This window comes from Bipolaris sorokiniana (assembly GCF_000338995.1).
Source record: "Bipolaris sorokiniana ND90Pr unplaced genomic scaffold COCSAscaffold_7, whole genome shotgun sequence".
Classification (NCBI taxonomy): domain Eukaryota; kingdom Fungi; phylum Ascomycota; class Dothideomycetes; order Pleosporales; family Pleosporaceae; genus Bipolaris; species Bipolaris sorokiniana.
Window position 1 is genome coordinate 394,254 of NW_006911901.1, and position 17,749 is coordinate 412,002.

The 17,749-nt window shown below is 52.3% G+C and overlaps 6 protein-coding genes across 6 annotated transcripts; 3 read left to right on the forward strand and 3 right to left on the reverse strand.

The window, feature by feature from the left end:
- Positions 1-8: 8 nt before the first annotated feature.
- COCSADRAFT_181270 (uncharacterized protein) lies at positions 9-1,059 on the reverse strand (the record flags this gene model as incomplete). The annotated part of the gene is made up of 2 exons (XM_007701795.1): positions 9-834; positions 978-1,059. 2 exons carry the CDS (start codon positions 1,057-1,059, stop codon positions 50-52), a joined length of 867 nt encoding a protein of 288 aa, XP_007699985.1. The 3' UTR covers positions 9-49.
- A 219-nt stretch (positions 1,060-1,278) lies between these two features.
- On the forward strand, positions 1,279-2,670 carry COCSADRAFT_117101 (uncharacterized protein). Its single transcript, XM_007701796.1, has 2 exons — positions 1,279-2,246; positions 2,293-2,670. The coding sequence occupies exons 1-2, from the start codon at positions 1,395-1,397 to the stop codon at positions 2,398-2,400; spliced, it is 960 nt and encodes a 319-aa protein (XP_007699986.1). The 5' UTR covers positions 1,279-1,394; the 3' UTR covers positions 2,401-2,670.
- Positions 2,671-3,333: 663 nt separating this feature from the next.
- COCSADRAFT_181272 (uncharacterized protein) lies at positions 3,334-5,827 on the reverse strand. The gene is made up of 2 exons (XM_007701797.1): positions 5,461-5,827; positions 3,334-5,409 (listed from the first exon to the last, which is right to left on the reverse strand). Exons 1-2 carry the CDS (start codon positions 5,668-5,670, stop codon positions 3,673-3,675), a joined length of 1,947 nt encoding a protein of 648 aa, XP_007699987.1. The 5' UTR covers positions 5,671-5,827; the 3' UTR covers positions 3,334-3,672.
- A 283-nt stretch (positions 5,828-6,110) lies between these two features.
- Positions 6,111-7,619, forward strand: COCSADRAFT_356948 (uncharacterized protein; the record flags this gene model as incomplete). Its single annotated transcript, XM_007701798.1, has 3 exons — positions 6,111-6,427; positions 6,503-7,038; positions 7,091-7,619. The coding sequence occupies 3 exons, from the start codon at positions 6,111-6,113 to the stop codon at positions 7,237-7,239; spliced, it is 1,002 nt and encodes a 333-aa protein (XP_007699988.1). The 3' UTR covers positions 7,240-7,619.
- Positions 7,620-8,679: 1,060 nt separating this feature from the next.
- COCSADRAFT_90163 (uncharacterized protein) lies at positions 8,680-11,704 on the reverse strand (the record flags this gene model as incomplete). The annotated part of the gene is made up of 3 exons (XM_007701799.1): positions 8,680-10,009; positions 10,060-11,189; positions 11,276-11,704. The coding sequence occupies 3 exons, from the start codon at positions 11,702-11,704 to the stop codon at positions 8,680-8,682; spliced, it is 2,889 nt and encodes a 962-aa protein (XP_007699989.1).
- Positions 11,705-12,619: 915 nt separating this feature from the next.
- On the forward strand, positions 12,620-17,414 carry COCSADRAFT_190282 (uncharacterized protein; the record flags this gene model as incomplete). Its single annotated transcript, XM_007701800.1, has 2 exons — positions 12,620-12,792; positions 13,181-17,414. The coding sequence occupies 2 exons, from the start codon at positions 12,620-12,622 to the stop codon at positions 16,989-16,991; spliced, it is 3,984 nt and encodes a 1,327-aa protein (XP_007699990.1). The 3' UTR covers positions 16,992-17,414.
- Between the last annotated feature and the right edge of the window lie 335 nt (positions 17,415-17,749).

The window sequence follows — 17,749 nt, forward strand, 5'->3', positions numbered from 1 at the left end:
AAAACCTTCGTCCAGCGATGAAGTAATCCATCCTATCACAGCTAGTGCCTCATTCTCTGTTGCGTGGATAGTAGGTATACCTCCTCTCTTGCTCATGCATCTTCCTCCAGATATCGATACCGTTCAGCCCAACAGTTTTCTTCTCTTCATCACTTTTCTCAAGCAGCATGTCGTGAAAATTTGCACGATTAACGACGTGGTCCCTAGGAAAGACCCATAATTTAGGGTACCCATCACGCTCATCAGGAGCAACATTCATATCACCCGCAAGCAACACATCCCAGTCCTTCTCCTCTAACCCCTTACATTCGTTCATCAATAAACGATGGAATTCTCGCTTGCGATCGTGTCTCGTTCCCTGCACAACTCCACTACGTTTATCGCGATACAAGCAGTCTGTTGAATTGACAGCATAGATGTTGAAGATTGCGAGTTTCGACAATGTGGCTCGACATGTGAGTTCTACTATTGAGACTCGGCCTTCGCGATCCCAGTCAACTGTTCGCACTGTTCCTGTGTAGGTGTTGGTCAAGTCACGGCGCAAAATGCTGCCAACACCATATACCTTTCTGCTTCCCCGTGGATCACGCGCATTGTGGGGATCGGTGGGAAGGGTGAAGTACGCGTCGTACAGTGGACCTTTAGCAGTGTTTGAACTGGTCTCTGAGAGCAAAGGCGAGTTGATGGCTGTTCTTACAGCATCTTGTGTTTTTGTATCTTTGGATGCGATTTTGACTTCTTGGAGGAAGAGAATGGACAACCAGTGGTGGCGGTGCAGGAAGGCCCGGAGTGAAGCAGGATATATTTCATCTTTGCTATCCTCCTTATTGTTATCTTTTATTGCCTCAAAGAATGACGTAATTGATGGTTAGAGAAAGGGTGAAATTCCGTTGATGTTCCAGAAGGGGATGCGCAAGGCATTTGCTTCCAGTGGTGGGAGAATTATAGAATTGGTAAATGATATTGTCCCTGCAAACTTTTTGTCGCTGCAGTTGATGTAGTCTTGCGCCGCTTGGCGAGCGGAGGACTAATGACACGATTCATGAATATCCCATCCATGTCGATATATCGAAGTTTGCAGCTGCCTCAGGGCATCTATAATGGTATGTGACGTCATATACCATCAAGTATATTAGGGGTGGTACTGGCTGATATGTGCTGCAAGACATTTGCTAGTGACGGTCGATCGCGCGTGCACGTGGCCGGGACGGGACGCGTCAATCAACATGCTTCACATGCGTTAATTGGGCAGGGATCGGCCACATCATTCATCGACCCCTCTCAACCGCTTAACACTCCAACTTCAACGCCACCCCTCCGCCACCATTGTAGTATAAACCCTGGTCTCCAATTCCTCAGCGACATTCATATCTCACATTTCAAACTCCTCTCAAATGGCCTACCAACGCAAGAAGAGCCTGCTCATCGGTATTAACTATGTTGGCAGCAGCCACGAACTACGCGGCTGCCACGCCGATGTAGACAACATGGCTGAGTTTCTTTACTACCGTGGCTACAACAACTCTCCACAGGACCGTGTTATTCTGACCGACCGCCCTGAAGTCCCACCCGACTCTCCCTACTACCCCACCGGCCACAACATGCTTGCGGCAATGGACTGGCTCGTCTCGGAACCTGGATGCACTCTCTTCCTTCACTACTCGGGTCATGGTGGCCAAATTGCGGATACGGACGGAAACAGGACGACGGGTCTGGATGCATCCCTTGTTCCCATCGACTTTGAGCAGAGAGGTCAGATTTCGAGTACGATTCTGCACCAGCATCTTGTCACTCGCATGGCACGTGATTGTACACTCTTCGTAATCATGGATTGCTGCCACTCTGGAAGTGCGCTAGAACTCCCCTATGTTTACCGCTCCGATAGTGATGGCCAGATCAGTCTGATGGACAATCTGAAGACTGGTTTACATCTTGCAGAAGAAGCCCGTGATATCATCTCAGGTGGATTTACGTTCGATAAGGTCGGCGAGGCGCAACAGCTTCTTGCCGGAGCCAGTAGCTTTTTCAAGGGTCTTAGACATATGGGCGAGGAGCAAGAGGAAGGGCTTGAGGACGGAGAGTTTGCTGACCAATATGGCCACGAACGAAAAATGGTCACCATGTTTTCTGGTTGCAAAGATGAGCAGACAAGTGCTGATGCACAGATTGAAGGCCGTGCAACCGGAGCCATGACTTGGGCGTTTCTGGAGATGATGAAGAGTACGGAACGCCCGAGCTACGCTGAGGTATGTTTTCCATGTTATAATATTGTGCTTTGCTGACTAGTTATAGACCCTCAAACATACAAGAAAGCTGCTGGACGAAAGCAATTATACCCAGATTCCCCAACTAAGCTGTGGGCTGGACATTGATCTGGATGAGATGACACTGATGATATAATCTGGATGAAATATGCAAAAAGCGGGCAGTAGCCACCAAACACAATCTGTTGATACATTATCACAACTTGGCATTAGAATTAGAACTAGCTATGACCAAGTAACATACTGCAGTTTGATACTCTATGTTTGCAAACATATCATGTTGATAGAGACAAAACTGCCCTTTGCCACAAGCAATGGGAACACTACTAGAGCATATTGCAATACTGATCCAAAGTGTTTGTAAACAAGCAAATAAAAGCTTGAAGATAGACTACTATTTTATGATCCAGCCCGCACTCTCTCAGTGTTTTCTTAACCATCAAACGTACTCCAACCCAATACCAAAATCCTCCCATACCCACAAGCAGAAATGGCAGATGACCCCATAACCACCCTATACACACACACATCCTCTCCAAAACCAACCTGATCCTCGCTCCACATGGCACCAGCAAACAAACCTTGAACGAGATATTGAGTCCGTCCCACCTTTGATCTCCCATTTCCTCATTCCCGTCCTGCACTAACAATTTTCCTTGTCAAGATAATCTCGCCTTTCTCGTGCGTTATTACCTAAACTCACCTGATGTCAACCCCCTCCAAGTCAGCGTCCCCATCATCATCACACTTGCCATGAAAAGTCCCTCTGGCAAAACCAAGCTGGTTCACAAGATCTCTCTCGTGGCACAGGATAGGCCGATGAGTTATATGTCCGGAACGCCTATAGAACCACATGAGAGTGTGCTTATTCAGATGGTTAGCCCTGTGGGGCATTGGTGGTGTTTGATTAATGGATTTGCGTCTACGACGGAACGAATGGTTAGAGGGATAGGAGAGGGAGAAAAGGACTTTGTGGATGCGTGTGGAGGGAAGAAGAAAAGAGAGGAATGCCAAAATCATAGTGGTGTAGACCTGGTGTGGGATGTTCAAAGGCGGGACGAGGATTCCTGAGCCCACTGGCAATATGCTTTCTACGAAAAGAAAACTCACCCACAAGACACATGGCATGTGATTAGAATAAGGGTTGATTCTCAGTAACGAGATACGTAGCCAGAAAAACAGCCAGTCATTCATATGTACTTAGATCAGAGGTATGAGTAAGGAAAAGGACGAAACAGACATACAAAAGGTATCCCCAATATCCAATGAAAATCCATGCACACCAAGAACACCTATCCCGCTGCCTTTCCAATGCCACGAAGGAAAAGGATCGCGACCAGAAATAAACGCCTCTCGAATGCAACTATTCACCACCCGTCATGCGTTGGAAGCGTCCTCTCAAGGACATCTAGTCCTTGGCGACCTCCGCCCTGACCTCACCCTTGACGTTTTCAGTGTCGCGTTCCGCTTCACCCTCCTCTTTTGCCGCGACAGTCTCTTCCTTATCATTAGTTTCGGCCATTTCCACATCAGCGACTGGGGCTGATGTGGGTGCCGTTGTAGCAGGCACAGCAGTGGGTGGCGACTCAGGTGGGGTTACAACGCCTGCAGGAGATGGTTCCCGCTCAGGTGCAGCAACAGGAGCGGCAGTATCGGAGGTTTCAGTAACGGCTGGAGGAGCAGTAGCGGGGGCGGTCTCAGGGGCAGCCTCGGGGGCGGCCTCGGGAACAGCTTCAGGGGCAGCTTCAGGGACGGGTGCGTCCATGTCGACATCACCATCTTTGTCAACCTCCTGCTCAGCAGCAGCAGGTGTTTGTGTACGCGATTTTGCGCCTGCAGAGGGTTGTCGGGTCGAAACAGCGCTTCCGCCATTGATGTCTTCCATAAGATCCAGGGCGTCAGCTGGGGCTGCATTAGGATTGGGGAAGTCAGTAATGTTTCGTCTCTTCTTGACGCCGGGCTGAGCGCGCACTCCGAGGCTATTCTTGTAATCCTCATCATCGCTTGCATCGTAAAGTTCACCGTCATGCTCGATCTGCTTATCGCGCTGGCGCTGTGTCATGCGCACATCTCGGTTTTCGTCCGCATCAATATCGTCTTCTTCGTCCTCAGCATCAGAATCCATCGCGCGACCTAGAGCCGTGGGCACATCTGGGATCGTTGTGAAAGCCTCGACCGATGGTCGTCCCGTTCTGCGAATGTTCTCAATGACAGCTGATTTGATCTTATGCAAATAGTCGTGAGAGTTGGCGTTTTCCATGTTTGATGGCCGGACATCCAGTTCGTAGTCGGGCGCAAAGTACTCGTAGTAGTCGTTGAAAGGTAGTTGCTTGGACATTTTTTGCGAAACAAGCTCTCCAGTCTCGTATGCCCAAGTTCGCGCGACATTCCTCATGGTGTAACCACCGCCTCCTAGGACGATGACTGGTACACCAAAGCTCTTGACGTACCTGACACAGTTGGCGTGTCCGTCCATGCTCAAATTGAAGCAACCGAGCCTGTCTCCTGAAAGACTGTCACCACCGCATTGCAGAACGATGGCTTCGGGTCCATAATAAGTCATTACTGCCTCGATGACAGGCTCAAAGATATTTCTGTATGTCTCGTCGGTGATACCGTCTCGAAGAGGGAAGTTGACAGAGTAATTCTTGCCACTACCAACACCGATGTCGCGGAGTTCTCCAGTACCGGGGAAGTACTCTCCGTATTTGTGGAATGAGACGGTCATGACACGATCGGTAGTGTAAAAGGCCTCTTCAACACCGTCTCCGTGATGGACGTCGATGTCGATGTAGAGTACACGCTGCTTATACCTAAGCAACTCGATAATTCCGAGGACAATGTCATTGACATAGCAGAATCCACTGGCCTCGCTCTTTTTCGCGTGATGCAAACCACCAGCCCAGTTTACAGCGACATCGCATTTCCCCCGGTTCAGACGAGCGGCGCCCTCCATGGTACCGCCAGCGCTGATACCGCAAAACTCAAAAAGACCATCAAACACAGGGCAATCGTCTCCCACATTGTATTTACTTTGCTCGCGGGTGAATTGCTCCATGTTGTCTGGCGTGACCTTATGCAGGAATTCAATGTACTCGTCCGTGTGGAACTGCGTCATCTCGTACTTAGAAGCGGGTTTTGCGCGCTAGAGATTGTTAGAGGTTGTCTTGAGGAATGACCTTCAGAGTCCACCTACGTAGATCTCCATCTTTGTGTAGAGACCGTAATTCATAATGAGACTATGCGCCATTCGTATACGATGCGGCTTCATGGGGTGTCCCGCAACATAGGCGTAGTTACCGACATCGGAATCGTAAAAATATGCGACCTTCTTTGGCTGCGACGCAGTGCCGGTATTAATGTGGACAGCGCCAGTTGGGCCTGCCATGTCGTTTCCGTCCACCATGTCTGTGGTGGCTGCGCGCAGCTACGTGACTATCTTGTGGTGATTGAGATGCTCTCGAAGCTTTAGGGGGAAAACCAAGTGGGCCTTGGTATGCGCGAAGAGCGTGAGAGTTTATGGAGTCCTCGAGACTGAAGGGTCAGGAAAAAGTGGAGGGGCCTGGACGAGAGATGGGGAAGCTTTGAACAAAGACGCGGGCATGGAGCATTCGAGCTGCGCCGGGGTACCCCTGCTTAGTTCCGGTACCGGAACAACATCAGCGCCGGATATGGCAGTCGCGCAGTTACGTGAAGCTCCGAGCATCGATAGCTCGAAGCCATCATTGCCCTTGCCGCCGCCTTACTCAAACAACCACTTCACTTACTCGTGGCAGATAACCCCGTCTTTGTCTCAAGCCCTTTGAATACGCCTCACTGAGAAGACCTATTATCAATACCCCCACTATGGACCGGTTAAGCAGAATGCTCGCCGCCGCTCAAGGCATGGGTGGCATGGGAGGGCCGCAGGCGGACACCAACCTCATCGACAACTCGGAAACTGTTTACATCTCTTCGCTCGCACTACTCAAGATGTTGCGACACGGCCGGGCCGGTGTGCCTATGGAAGTCATGGGACTGATGTTGGGAGAGTTCGTCGACGACTACACAGTACGGGTGGTGGACGTGTTTGCCATGCCGCAGTCCGGAACTGGTGTCTCCGTCGAAGCTGTAGATCCCGTCTTCCAAACTAAGATGATGGACATGCTTCGTCAAACAGGAAGGTATGTAGTCAAGCATTGGGCTCTCGGGGTCGCCACAGGCTCTTACATTGTTCATTGAGTCGCTGACAAATACAGGCAAGAAACCGTTGTCGGCTGGTACCACTCACATCCCGGTTTTGGCTGCTGGTTATCGTCAGTCGATATCAACACACAGCAATCGTTCGAGCAGCTTACACCCCGTGCCGTCGCCGTCGTAGTCGACCCCATCCAGTCCGTCAAGGGCAAAGTTGTCATCGATGCCTTCCGCTTAATCAACCCGCAAACGCTCATGATGGGTCACGAGCCCCGCCAAACCACATCCAACGTTGGTCACCTCAACAAGCCTTCGATCCAAGCACTCATCCATGGTCTGAATCGTCACTACTATTCGATTGGTATCAACTACCGAAAGACCGCATTGGAGGAGAACATGTTGATGAACCTGCACAAGCACGTGTGGACAGAGGCACTGCTCATGGATGATTTCAAGAGCGAGGGTGAGCGGAACGTGGATAGGCTGCAGAAGCTGGTCACATTGGCGGACGGTTACGAGAAGCGAGTTAAAGAAGAGACGGAATTGACAAAGGAGCAACTGAAAACACGATATGTCGGAAAGGTGGATCCAAAGAAGCGTATGTTTATGTGTGTATGGTACCTTGGAACTCTACTGACGAATGATTGCAGACATCTCGGACGTTGGCCAGCAATTGATCGAAGACAACATTGTGTCTGTCTCACGGCAAATGATTGACAAGGAAGCCTCAGTACCCAAGCCAAATGCGCGACAAAGCGGTCATGCCAGTGGTGGTGATGACGTGGAGATGGAAGAATAAATGTGGGGTCGCTCGCGCCGAGTGCGAAGCATGTCTGGCACTGAACAATATGCTGTTTCATTTGTCAGTCCATGTATATCCTGGCTTGGGGACTGGTGGGGTCGTGTACCCTGACAGGCAACGCGAGTCAGACTATACGTAATCACATAGCTGAGAGACGGATACGAACGCCGTAATGCATAGAGTATGAGACAATGATACTACTACACACGTGTCCCTTTATCGCCACCTGCTAGGGTATTGATGACCAAGGCACACAGGGAAGTTCCTTGCAAACATACGTCCACATGTACATTCACGATTGGGACGTATAATCAAATAGACACGGTCTAGAGGTCATTTCTGTATTTTTTTTGTATTGATTTCCCCATTTGCAACGCATGAAGTACTGAAAGCAAGGAAAACCCCTACTAGATGATTCTTTTTACAAAAATTTAATCCACATGACTTCTATCCAAAAGCCCCACGATTGACGCCATTACCAAAAAAAAGCTCAAATCAGTAAACAAGGAGGGGGGAGCAGGGACAATAAACAACAAAACCAGAAGAGAACATAACATAACAGAACAAAAATTATCAACAAAAACTCGTGCCGCCATGATTTTTATCCACATCAAATCATTTCTTCATTTTTGTGTGCGCCGCGCGACATGACAAGAAGTTCTTTTCGCTTCGTCTCCTGCTGTCGCCCAAAGAGAACAAAAAGGCGAGATAGAGAGAGAGGAGAAAGCAAAAGAGCAAGACCAAACTGAAAAAAAAACGCATACCTCCTTTCCCCGGCCGCCCGATGCGCGTGTGCGTATTCGTCTTTGGTATATAAAAACAACAACGGAATTTGCCTCCATTTCCAACATACACAACCTTGTTTTTTCTTTTCTTCGTCCTCTTTCTTTCTTGTGCCATTTGCTAGGATGGAAGAATATGGAAAGGAAGGGTAAGAAGTTTTAAAAAAAAACGGGGAGAGAGAGGGGAGGTTAGCAGACCCCAAACAACATAAACAAATAAGAAGCGATCCAATCCAATTTCCTCCACAGGTATATATATATGTTCATTTCCGCATAACTGACTTGATTCGAATACTTTTTCGTTTTCTTTTATTCCCCGGCGCAAAAGTATATAGCAGACATCCGACGGGCATCTTGGAAAACTCCAGTTGGAAAATAAAGTGAAAGGCGTCTATTTGGGTGGGGTAACATCGCGAGATAGAGAGTGAGAGAGACACGGGGGCGTGACTGATGGAAAAGTCGGGCCTTGTTTTCAAAACAAACAAGAAGAAGTCGTTTCCAGAGAAATGAGATGCACATAGCGACTGTTGAAGACCAGTATTCTTGATTGGCCAGATCCTTGACAGGGGTGTGTCGATTGGCAATGTTTGATAATGCAACAACAGATGGTTACATGGTCAGTGGCTACTTCTCAGTGAGCCAAAGACGTACCAGACTAAGGGTGCCCATGCGGTTTGCTTGAGCTTCCATCTTGGTGGGATCCATTCTGCGTTGTCGAGCGCCTCCTTCTCGCATTCTCGTCATCAGAGCTGGAATGGCTACTGCTTCCATCCTCGAGACCAATGCTTCCATCCTTGGATTCCCGACGGAGCCTATCGGCCTTGTCTTTGAGGTATTGAGCCTGCTCTGCTGCTCGCTGTGCACGAATCTGCTTCTTCCACATGGCAGCATAATGACCATTTCGGTCAAGGAGCTCCTCATGCGTTCCACGTTCTTGAACCTTGCCCTTGTGGAGAACAAGAATCTGGTCAGCGTGGGTAATGGTACTGAGACGATGAGCAATGATGAGCATTGTTCGGCCCTTTGCCAATGTCGTAAAGGCTTCTTGGATGTGCTGCTCCGTTTCGGTGTCAAGAGCTGCCGTCGCTTCATCAAGCATGATGATTCGCGGGTTCTTCAAGATGGTGCGTGCAATGGCAACGCGTTGTTTCTCACCTCCTGACAGCCGCAGACCGCGGTCACCAACTTTGGTGTTGTACCTATCTGGGAAAGTCATGATTTTGTCGTGGATGCTTGCAGCCTTGCACGCCTCGTGCACGTCCTCGTCTGTTGCCTCTGGATTGGCGTACTTGAGGTTATACATGAGGGTCTCGTTGAAAAGGACAGTATCTTGAGGCACAACACCGATATGGCTACGGACCGAATCGATGGTCAAATCTTCTACGTCATGTCCGTCGACTTGGATGCTGCCAGACATGGTGTTGTAGAAACGGTATAGCAGACGGAACACGGTCGATTTACCACCGCCAGACTCACCGACAAACGCAGTCGTCGTACCGGGTTTGCAGTGGAAATCGAGACCGGTCAATGCGGGTTTACGCTGGTCGTAGGCAAAGTGTACATCCTGGAAGCGGAGGTTACCTTCGCAAGACACCAAGGGCTGCGCGTTCTCCTTGTCGACTACAGTGGGCTGCTCCTTGAAGAGCTCAAGCATTCGCTCCGAATTGATCATAGCAGACTGGATCATCCTGTAGAAGGTGCCGAAGAAGTTGAGGGGACTCTGCAGCTGGCCCATGTACGTGATGAGCGTGACAAACTTGCCAACCTCCAGATCGCCAATAGCAACTTGGTATGCTGCGATGAAGCAAGTTACGAGAAGTCCCACCATGAAGACCATGTTTTGGGTAATGTTCATAATGTTCAGCGAGAGCATCACCTTGTACTCTGCATTTTGGTACTTCTTGACAGCTTCACGGTAACGGTTGAACTCGTAAGCTTCGGCGTTGAAATACTTGACCGTCTCATAGGATACCATTGAGTCATTCCTGTGGGGCGTCAGCTGAGGGGGAGCTAGAGAGATACCAAGACTACTTACTTGACTGCGTCTTCCTCTCGGTCAGCATTGACCATTTCACGGCGGATTTCAGCGCGCCATTGGGCCATGCGGATCGTCAGGTAAATGTACCAGAAGGTGACAATGGCGATGACGAGGGCGTAGTAGGCATCGAATCGGACGAGGAAGTAGGCGATGGCAACGGCCAGATCGATAAGCATGGGCACTACCGAGAAGGTGACTTGTTCAAGGAAGGTGTTGATGGAGCTGCCCTTTCCTAACGCGGACAGGACCTCACCGGTCTTCTTGCCGAGGTGGAAGTCGAGACTAAGGCTGTGCACGTGCTCAAACGCCGCAACAGACAATTCACGGTACGAGTACTGCGAGACAGGAATCCACAATGCTGAGCGGGCTGCGCCGAGCAGGCCATTGCTTCCTTGCAAAAAGCGAAAAGCAATGTAGACCATGATGGCAGTCCATGGATTGCCCTTGTCGGGGTCTTTGAGGCGGTTGACAATTTCACCAGTCAAATCCGGGACGAGGACGTTGACGACGCGCTGAGCCAAAACAAGCACAAAACAAGCAACGACAACGAGTTGCAACTTGCTGTCCTTGGAAGGCCAGAGGTAGGGGAAGAACACGTGATAGCCCTTGATGTACTCCCACCAGCTGCGGGCAGGCGCACCCGTGGGTCGGCTCCAAGCGGGTGGTGCACCCTCGGTGTGCTGGTGTTTGCCACCGACTGGGTGGACGGTGCCGTAGGAACCATTGGTGTGACCATTTTCCGCATGACCATTCTGATCGGCGCCACCCAACAAGGACGTGCTCTCAGTCGGCGACGCCGTATCTTGGTGCGCCTTTCGCTGGGGCATGACGACGAACATGACATAGAATCCGATAAGGGAAAGCAACAAGAGGATGCGCAGCAGGTCCATGGCGACTTCGCCGGCTTCCCAGTCAGTCATTCCAAAGCGCAGGCGCTTTGGGGGCGGGCCTGCAGTGGGCTCCTTGTGGGGATGCGTGTAGATGGCGAAGGAGAGAGCGACGAGGACGATTTCCAGTACTGTTGCTAGGACCCATGTTGCTAGATGGGCCTCTGTGGGCGAGGGTTTCGAGTCAACGAGAGAGATGAGGAACAGACAGTAGACGAAGAAGGAGCCCACGAGATAGATCTGGTAGAGTCAGGACGGGGACATTTATTTATTTTTGTTTTGTTTTCCTTGGGGCATGATGATTGGGGTGGTGGAGTTGCACATACCACGACGGCTTTGCCAGCCCACCAGTGCTGCTGTTTCTCGACCAGGGCATGGGCGACGACAAGGACGGAATTGCCGACAAAGGTAAAAGCAGTGGCGAGCGAGACCCATTCGAACACTCTCTTTTGGGCGTGGGTGACATGATCGTGGGCGGTCCTCTTGACAAAATTGCGGGTTGGGTCGGTGGCGGGCAGCGGTTTGCCTCCAGGGCCGGTTGTAGTAGGTTTGGCGATATTAGTATTAGTCTTGGAGGCGGCGATGCTGCGGGTGGTGAAGGCGACCAGGAAGAAAACGAGCATAACGATGGGGTAGGCATATTGCAGGATGGCCGTGACGGTGCGGACAGGGCGTGCATAGGCCCAGCGGTCGTCGTCGAGGTCGTCAAAAGGCAAAGAGTCGGCGGCGTGGAGCAGCAGCAATGGTTCGGCCATGGTGTGTGTCTCGGGCTCGGACTCGGACTCGCGCGCTCCACTTGAGCATGAGACGCGGGAGTAGCTCGCAGTCGGGGAGGGCGTTGGGGCTGGGGCGGGGGAGGAGGAGGAGGAAGAAGAAAGAGGAAGAAGAAGAAGGAGGAGGAGGAGGACAAGAAGAGGACGGAGGGGATTGCTTGGGAGCGATGGAGGGCGATGCTGGAGGAGAGAAACACGGTGACATTGGCGCATGCGTTGCTTTCCGTCGTGGGCGAGAGGCGTCTTGAGTGCAGGGATGGCGGGCGGCCCGTGCACGATGATCGATTTCCATCTGGACCTCGACCTGGGACGCGACAAGTCATTATGGAGCCGCCCAGCGTTTCTCTTGCTCTCCTGCATGGCCCTGCCCTGCCCTGCCCTGCCCTGCCCTGCCCACCCGCCTGCAGTAGGCGCAGTAGCACCAGCACCAGCACCATAGTGGAGACGGCTATCTCTGCAACTATCTATGTACGTATACATCCATCCAGCCATACATCCAGCAATCCAGCCATACATACAGCCCATACACACAATACAATATAGTACTACTTGCTGCTCCGGTACATGGCAGGCCAGCCCACCAGCAAGCAGCCCACCAGCAGCCCACCCGGCCAGCCCAGGGCCCGCCAACCACGCCATATCCCTACGGCCCATTGCTGCTGGTACTGGTGCTGCTGCTGCTGCTGCTGCTGCTAGTACTGCCATTGCTGCGCTGCTCCCACGGCTTCGCTACTACTGCCCGCCCTGTGCTTCACCGTCTGTCTTCGCGCTGCCGCACCACTGCCACCACCACCCCTCCGCTACTCCCCCGACTCGCCTTCTGGCACCGCGTGCAGAAACAGACTAGCATAGCATAGCACGCCTCAGATGAGCGCTGAACACCGTCGCGCGTCAGCCATGTCGTCGCCCAAGATACCGCCTGCGCCGCCGCTGCCTCTGCCCAAGAGGCCGCGCTCGTACTTTGAGCGCTTCGTCGCCCAGCCGCTGACGACGGCCTACTCGTCGCGGCCCCCAAGCGTGCAGCCCGACGGCGCCCGGCTGCCGAACCCTTTGGTGCCGAAAGTTCCCGGGTAAGTGTCGCAAACGGGTGTGTGGATGGCTGGCTGGCTGGCTGGCTGGCCTGTCTCCCTGCTCCCCCTACTCTCCGTCCATACTACATACTCCACCCTACCTGCCCCTCTAGTCGCCGTGTCCGTCATCGCCTCCTGCCCGCCTCCCATTGGCCGCCCGCCCCTGTCTGCCCCTGCCCCCGTTGCGCCTTCCTGCTTTGGGCCCCTGCACATGCCAATGTCTATGTGTAGATGCTTGGTCGCCACTGCCTCATCCCCCACCACTTACACCTGCTCCATGTCCACCTCCATGTCCACTTACATGTCCATGTTCATGTGCTACATATACATATACATGCACATATACATACACTCATCTCTCCGACCATGCCACTGAGTGCTTCTGCAGTGTCCGCACAGGCTATTCGCAGCATGCAAGCCACAAGACGGGCCTCGACATCTCGGCCCTCGACATCAACCGCGAGCGCACCCATGCCGTCCTCGCCGGCAAGGAGCTGCTCAAGACGGTCCGCGTCCAAGATGCCCGCATCGTCGACGAGACTAATCTGCGTGCTGCTGTCCTCAACTATGCAGACTCGCACGCCCGCCAGCGCGAGGGCTTGGGCATCCACGATGTCAAGTGGTCCCACGGCCAGTTCAGCTCGCATATAGCCACGGCTGCTGCAAATGGCAAGGTCATCCTCTACGACCTCAACCGTGCCAGCGTAGAGCTTACCCGCCTGCATGAGCACACCCGTCAGGTACACAAGCTTGCATTCAACCCCCACCAGGGGCACCTGTTACTCTCCGCAAGCCATGACTCCACCGTCCGCCTGTGGGACTTGCGCGACATGCGCAGGGACGCCACCATCTGTCCCAGCAGAGACCAGTACCATGGCATGAATGGCGGCATCCGTGATGTCCAATGGTCCCCGACGGACGCTGTAGAATTCGCCTTTGGCACAGACAACGGCACCATCCAGCGCTGGGACTTTCGCTATACCAAGAGCCCCAAGCAGAAAATCACTGCCCACGACCAGCGCATCTGCACCTCCATCGACTGGCATCCAGACGGTAAGCATCTCCTCAGCGCCGGCGTCGACCGCACCGTCAAGGTCTGGGACTTCTCCATTACTGGCCGCCGCCAGAAAGCCGCCCATGTTCTGCACACACCCTTTCCCATCTACAAGGCGCGCTGGCGCCCACCATCTTGGTCGTCCAATGACCACGACGACAAAGGCGTCTATCAGTGCACACAAATTGCCACATCATATGACCGCGAACATCCAGCCATCCATGTCTGGGACTTTCGCCGCCCCTTCTTGCCCTTTCGGGACATCAGTTGTTTCTCCACTGCCCCATCTGATATGCTTTGGCACTCGCGTGACACACTATGGACTGTTGGCAAAGAAGGCATCTTCCAGCAAAATGATGTCCACCATGCCCCAAAAACTATTGATCGTCGCAACCTGCAGGCCTTTGCCATATCACCTACCGGCGAGATTGGCGCAGTCGCCCAGAAGAGGTCACACCCGCGCTCCTCTGCGGGTCTAGCCTACGTGGATGACGCCTACCTTGGCGAAACCCGTGATAGACATCATAGCTCTGCAAAGGCAAGTCTTCGAAACTCAGCAGATGATAGCCTGGATGACAGCTTTCTTGCCTCTGCCATGAAGCGTCATCATGTGCGCGCTGCTAGTAACAGGTCGACCAAGTCATTTAGTACAACTCCACCTTCTGACGTTGGCCCAAAGGTCATGCTCTTGAGTGACTCGATGGTTATGCACAGCGATTCCCACAAGCCAAATCAGACTGCCATTCGAGGTCACTTGCCTGGTACAACCAATACCCAGATCTTTGCCTATCTGGCTCAAAAATACAAAAACATAGCCCTGCCTGACCCTCCCGATCTCGACTCTTTTCTGCGAGTGGAAAGAGTCTTTGAGCAGAATGCCGAATATGCACAGCGTGCAGCAATGTACCGGCTCGCTCAGTCGTGGAGGATCATGGGAGCATCCATTGCCGTAGCGACACGGCGCCGAGCAGAGTTACATAGACAGCAAAGAAGGTTGCACCCGCATATTCCCGCGCTGCGGCTATCCAACAAAATGCTCGAGCCGTCGTCTGCGCCCATGGAAGCCCATGACAAGCGACTGGCAGCGGCAGCGTCCGTAAATCCTGCCGTGCGCGCTATTCTCGGTACCTTGGAGAAACCAGCACCGCCACCCAGACCACCCACCACGACAATAGAGAGCACCTCCAATATATCAACACCTCTTGCTCGTCCAGTGAGGACCGGCTTCGGTAATGACACAAAAAGGCCTGACCTTCTTGACATTGATAAAGAGGACATGGTTCAACTACCACCAGCAGTCACTGCAACGCCTACTCAGACAAGTAGTGCACTTGCGCCTCCACATAAAACGTTCAGCAGCCCCCAGTGGTACCACTCAGGTGATGGCCTTGACGAGCGTCGCGCCTTGAGTGGCAGCTACAGAGCATCGCCTCGAATTCCTCTAAGTCTCACGCCAAGCAGCGTGCAAGGTATGAACATCAATGCACCTCGTTCAATAGAGCGGCATGACTCTGGAGAAAGTTTTACCATGTTCTCGGCCTCTTCGGATTCCCAAAAGGGAAACTCAATGCCTAGTTCATTTGCAAGCGGTAACTCACAATCCAACCGGGAAAAGCTGTCATCAGAGGACTGGGACGCTGTTCCGGAACACTCTAGCTTTGGAAAGCCTAGAAACTCTAAAGACGAAGATCTAGGTAAAAGCGTGCCGATATCTCCAACCACCATTCCTATTGGTGGAAACGGTTCTCTGAATCGACAGCATACCGAAGGCCCCGCAAGCAAAGGAACGAACCATGATGCTGATCAACCTGACAACGGGGAAACGGCCGTTCGTGACATGGAGAATCTGCGACGAAACAATCAACTGCTTCGTCAGGACAGTTCAGATTCCGAGGCACTCACCAGCATATATTCATCCTCCTATGACTACAACATAGACATGGAGGCAAGTGGGACAATTGTGCCTGATGTGGATGACATGCGATCGCCTCATGCCCCAAAGCCGCCGCCGAATTTGCCACATGCATCTGGAAGTGCGCCCCCAGTCATGGATCCAACCACAGAGGATGGCTTGTTACTGTCCGACTTCACGGCCATGCATGTTGATGCAGAAGCAGCATCACCATATTCCGTGATCGGCTTGCTTAACAGCATTCTTGCATATCATACAAAAGCGTCGGATGCGCAGTTTCCTTCGATTTTGCTTCTCCTTCTCCAATCACTCCTTCCGCAGACACAAAGCCCAACAGATGACCCCGGTACAAACGTAGGCGATGTGCTTAACGCCTTTGCAGATACCTTTGTGGCTCTTGGGCTCAGTCCAGCACAGGCAAAGGCCATTCTCTCGACACAGTTGAGTCAGCTTATAGCCACAGGGATCAATCCTTATCAAGCAGAGTCTATTCTTCATACCTACCACTCACAACTGCACTCGTTATCATTGTTCAACTCTGCGGCTATGCTACGCAGGCTGGCCTATCCCGCCTATCCCGCCGTGTACGAACAAGCGCTCAAAGAAACACAACTCGGATTACTGTGCCTCAGCTGCAAGTCACCAATCAACAATCCCAAAGACAAGATGCGATGTGAGTCGTGTAAGCGAACACAGGCGCCATGCCCAATTTGCTGGGCCAAGTATCCGGCCTTTGAGCCGCTTACAGCAAAAAAGGCCAAGTCAAAGTTTCGTTCTAATCTGAAGGACAGAGGACATAAGCGGCAGCGATCGTCTCTGACTTCGGGCCAAAACCTTGGGGACGATCGTGATGCTGTCGGGCCATCACCGTCTGTCCCGACAGAGTGGTCTGCGCCTACGGCCACGTTGTGGACGTGGTGTCCGCTTTGTGGACACGGTGGACACGCGAATTGTCTTTCGACATGGTTTGCAGACCCAGTTTTATCAGAAGGTGCATGCCCAACCGAAGGTTGTCTCTGTGATTGCGTCCAGGGCACTCGGCGAGACGCAAAGATTGAAGAAATGCTGCTCAAGAAGGCAGAAAAGGACCGATCTAAACTGGTACGCAAAGGTGATGATTGGAAGGTAAAAGAGAGTAAAGCCGTCTCGGCAGTCCGGAATGCGGCTCTCGATACCATTCCAGCTCATCCTCAGCATTCCGGCTCCGGGACCACGACGCCGACGCGCAGATAGTAGAATATACCATGAATCATCTAAATGCCGCAACCCTTGCCCAATGGCAGAAATCAAGCGGTGGTACATAGTACACTGGCCGGCCCGTTTCTCGCTCAGGCCCGCTACCTCTACATACTACCTAGTACATGAATGCAGCGGTCTCGTCGCTCCACAAGAAGCGATTTTTTCCGCGCTATTACTGGAAATCCTGGGAGCGGTCTGACATCATATCCCAGTTAAAAAGTGCATCATCAAGTTTTGCCATGCTAGAGTACCTTCCACGAAGCTGTCTGCAGTATGCATAATCACACCGCCTGTATGCGCGCCAAGGCATGCAGCACGCGCCCGCTTCCCCGGGTATGTGTGTATGCGTGGGTCCGCCACGTGTTTCTAGTAGCCGACCGGATGGTGCTGGGCTTTCCGCCAGCGTTCGCTGTAATGCTTGTCCGGGCTTATTCTACAGGTGATACCATTACGAAGCTAGAGAGACGGTCTCCGCGATTCATCGATTGCTCAGCTCCAGCTGCGGGACTTTAACCCACCGGACACACCAAAATTTGCAAATGGGTACAAGCGACTGCCCACTTCCTGCGGCCGATTGTAGAGCCCTTTAGAAGACATATTCTCGAGCATCTGGAAACATGGCTGGTTGATGTCATCGGCTAATCCCAACCTGGTCACAGCAAAGGACCACAACTACGTCTAGCGTTGCTGCAGCCCTACCGATGCTTCATTTCATCCATTGTGCAGCATACATGAGGCCACTCGTATTCGTT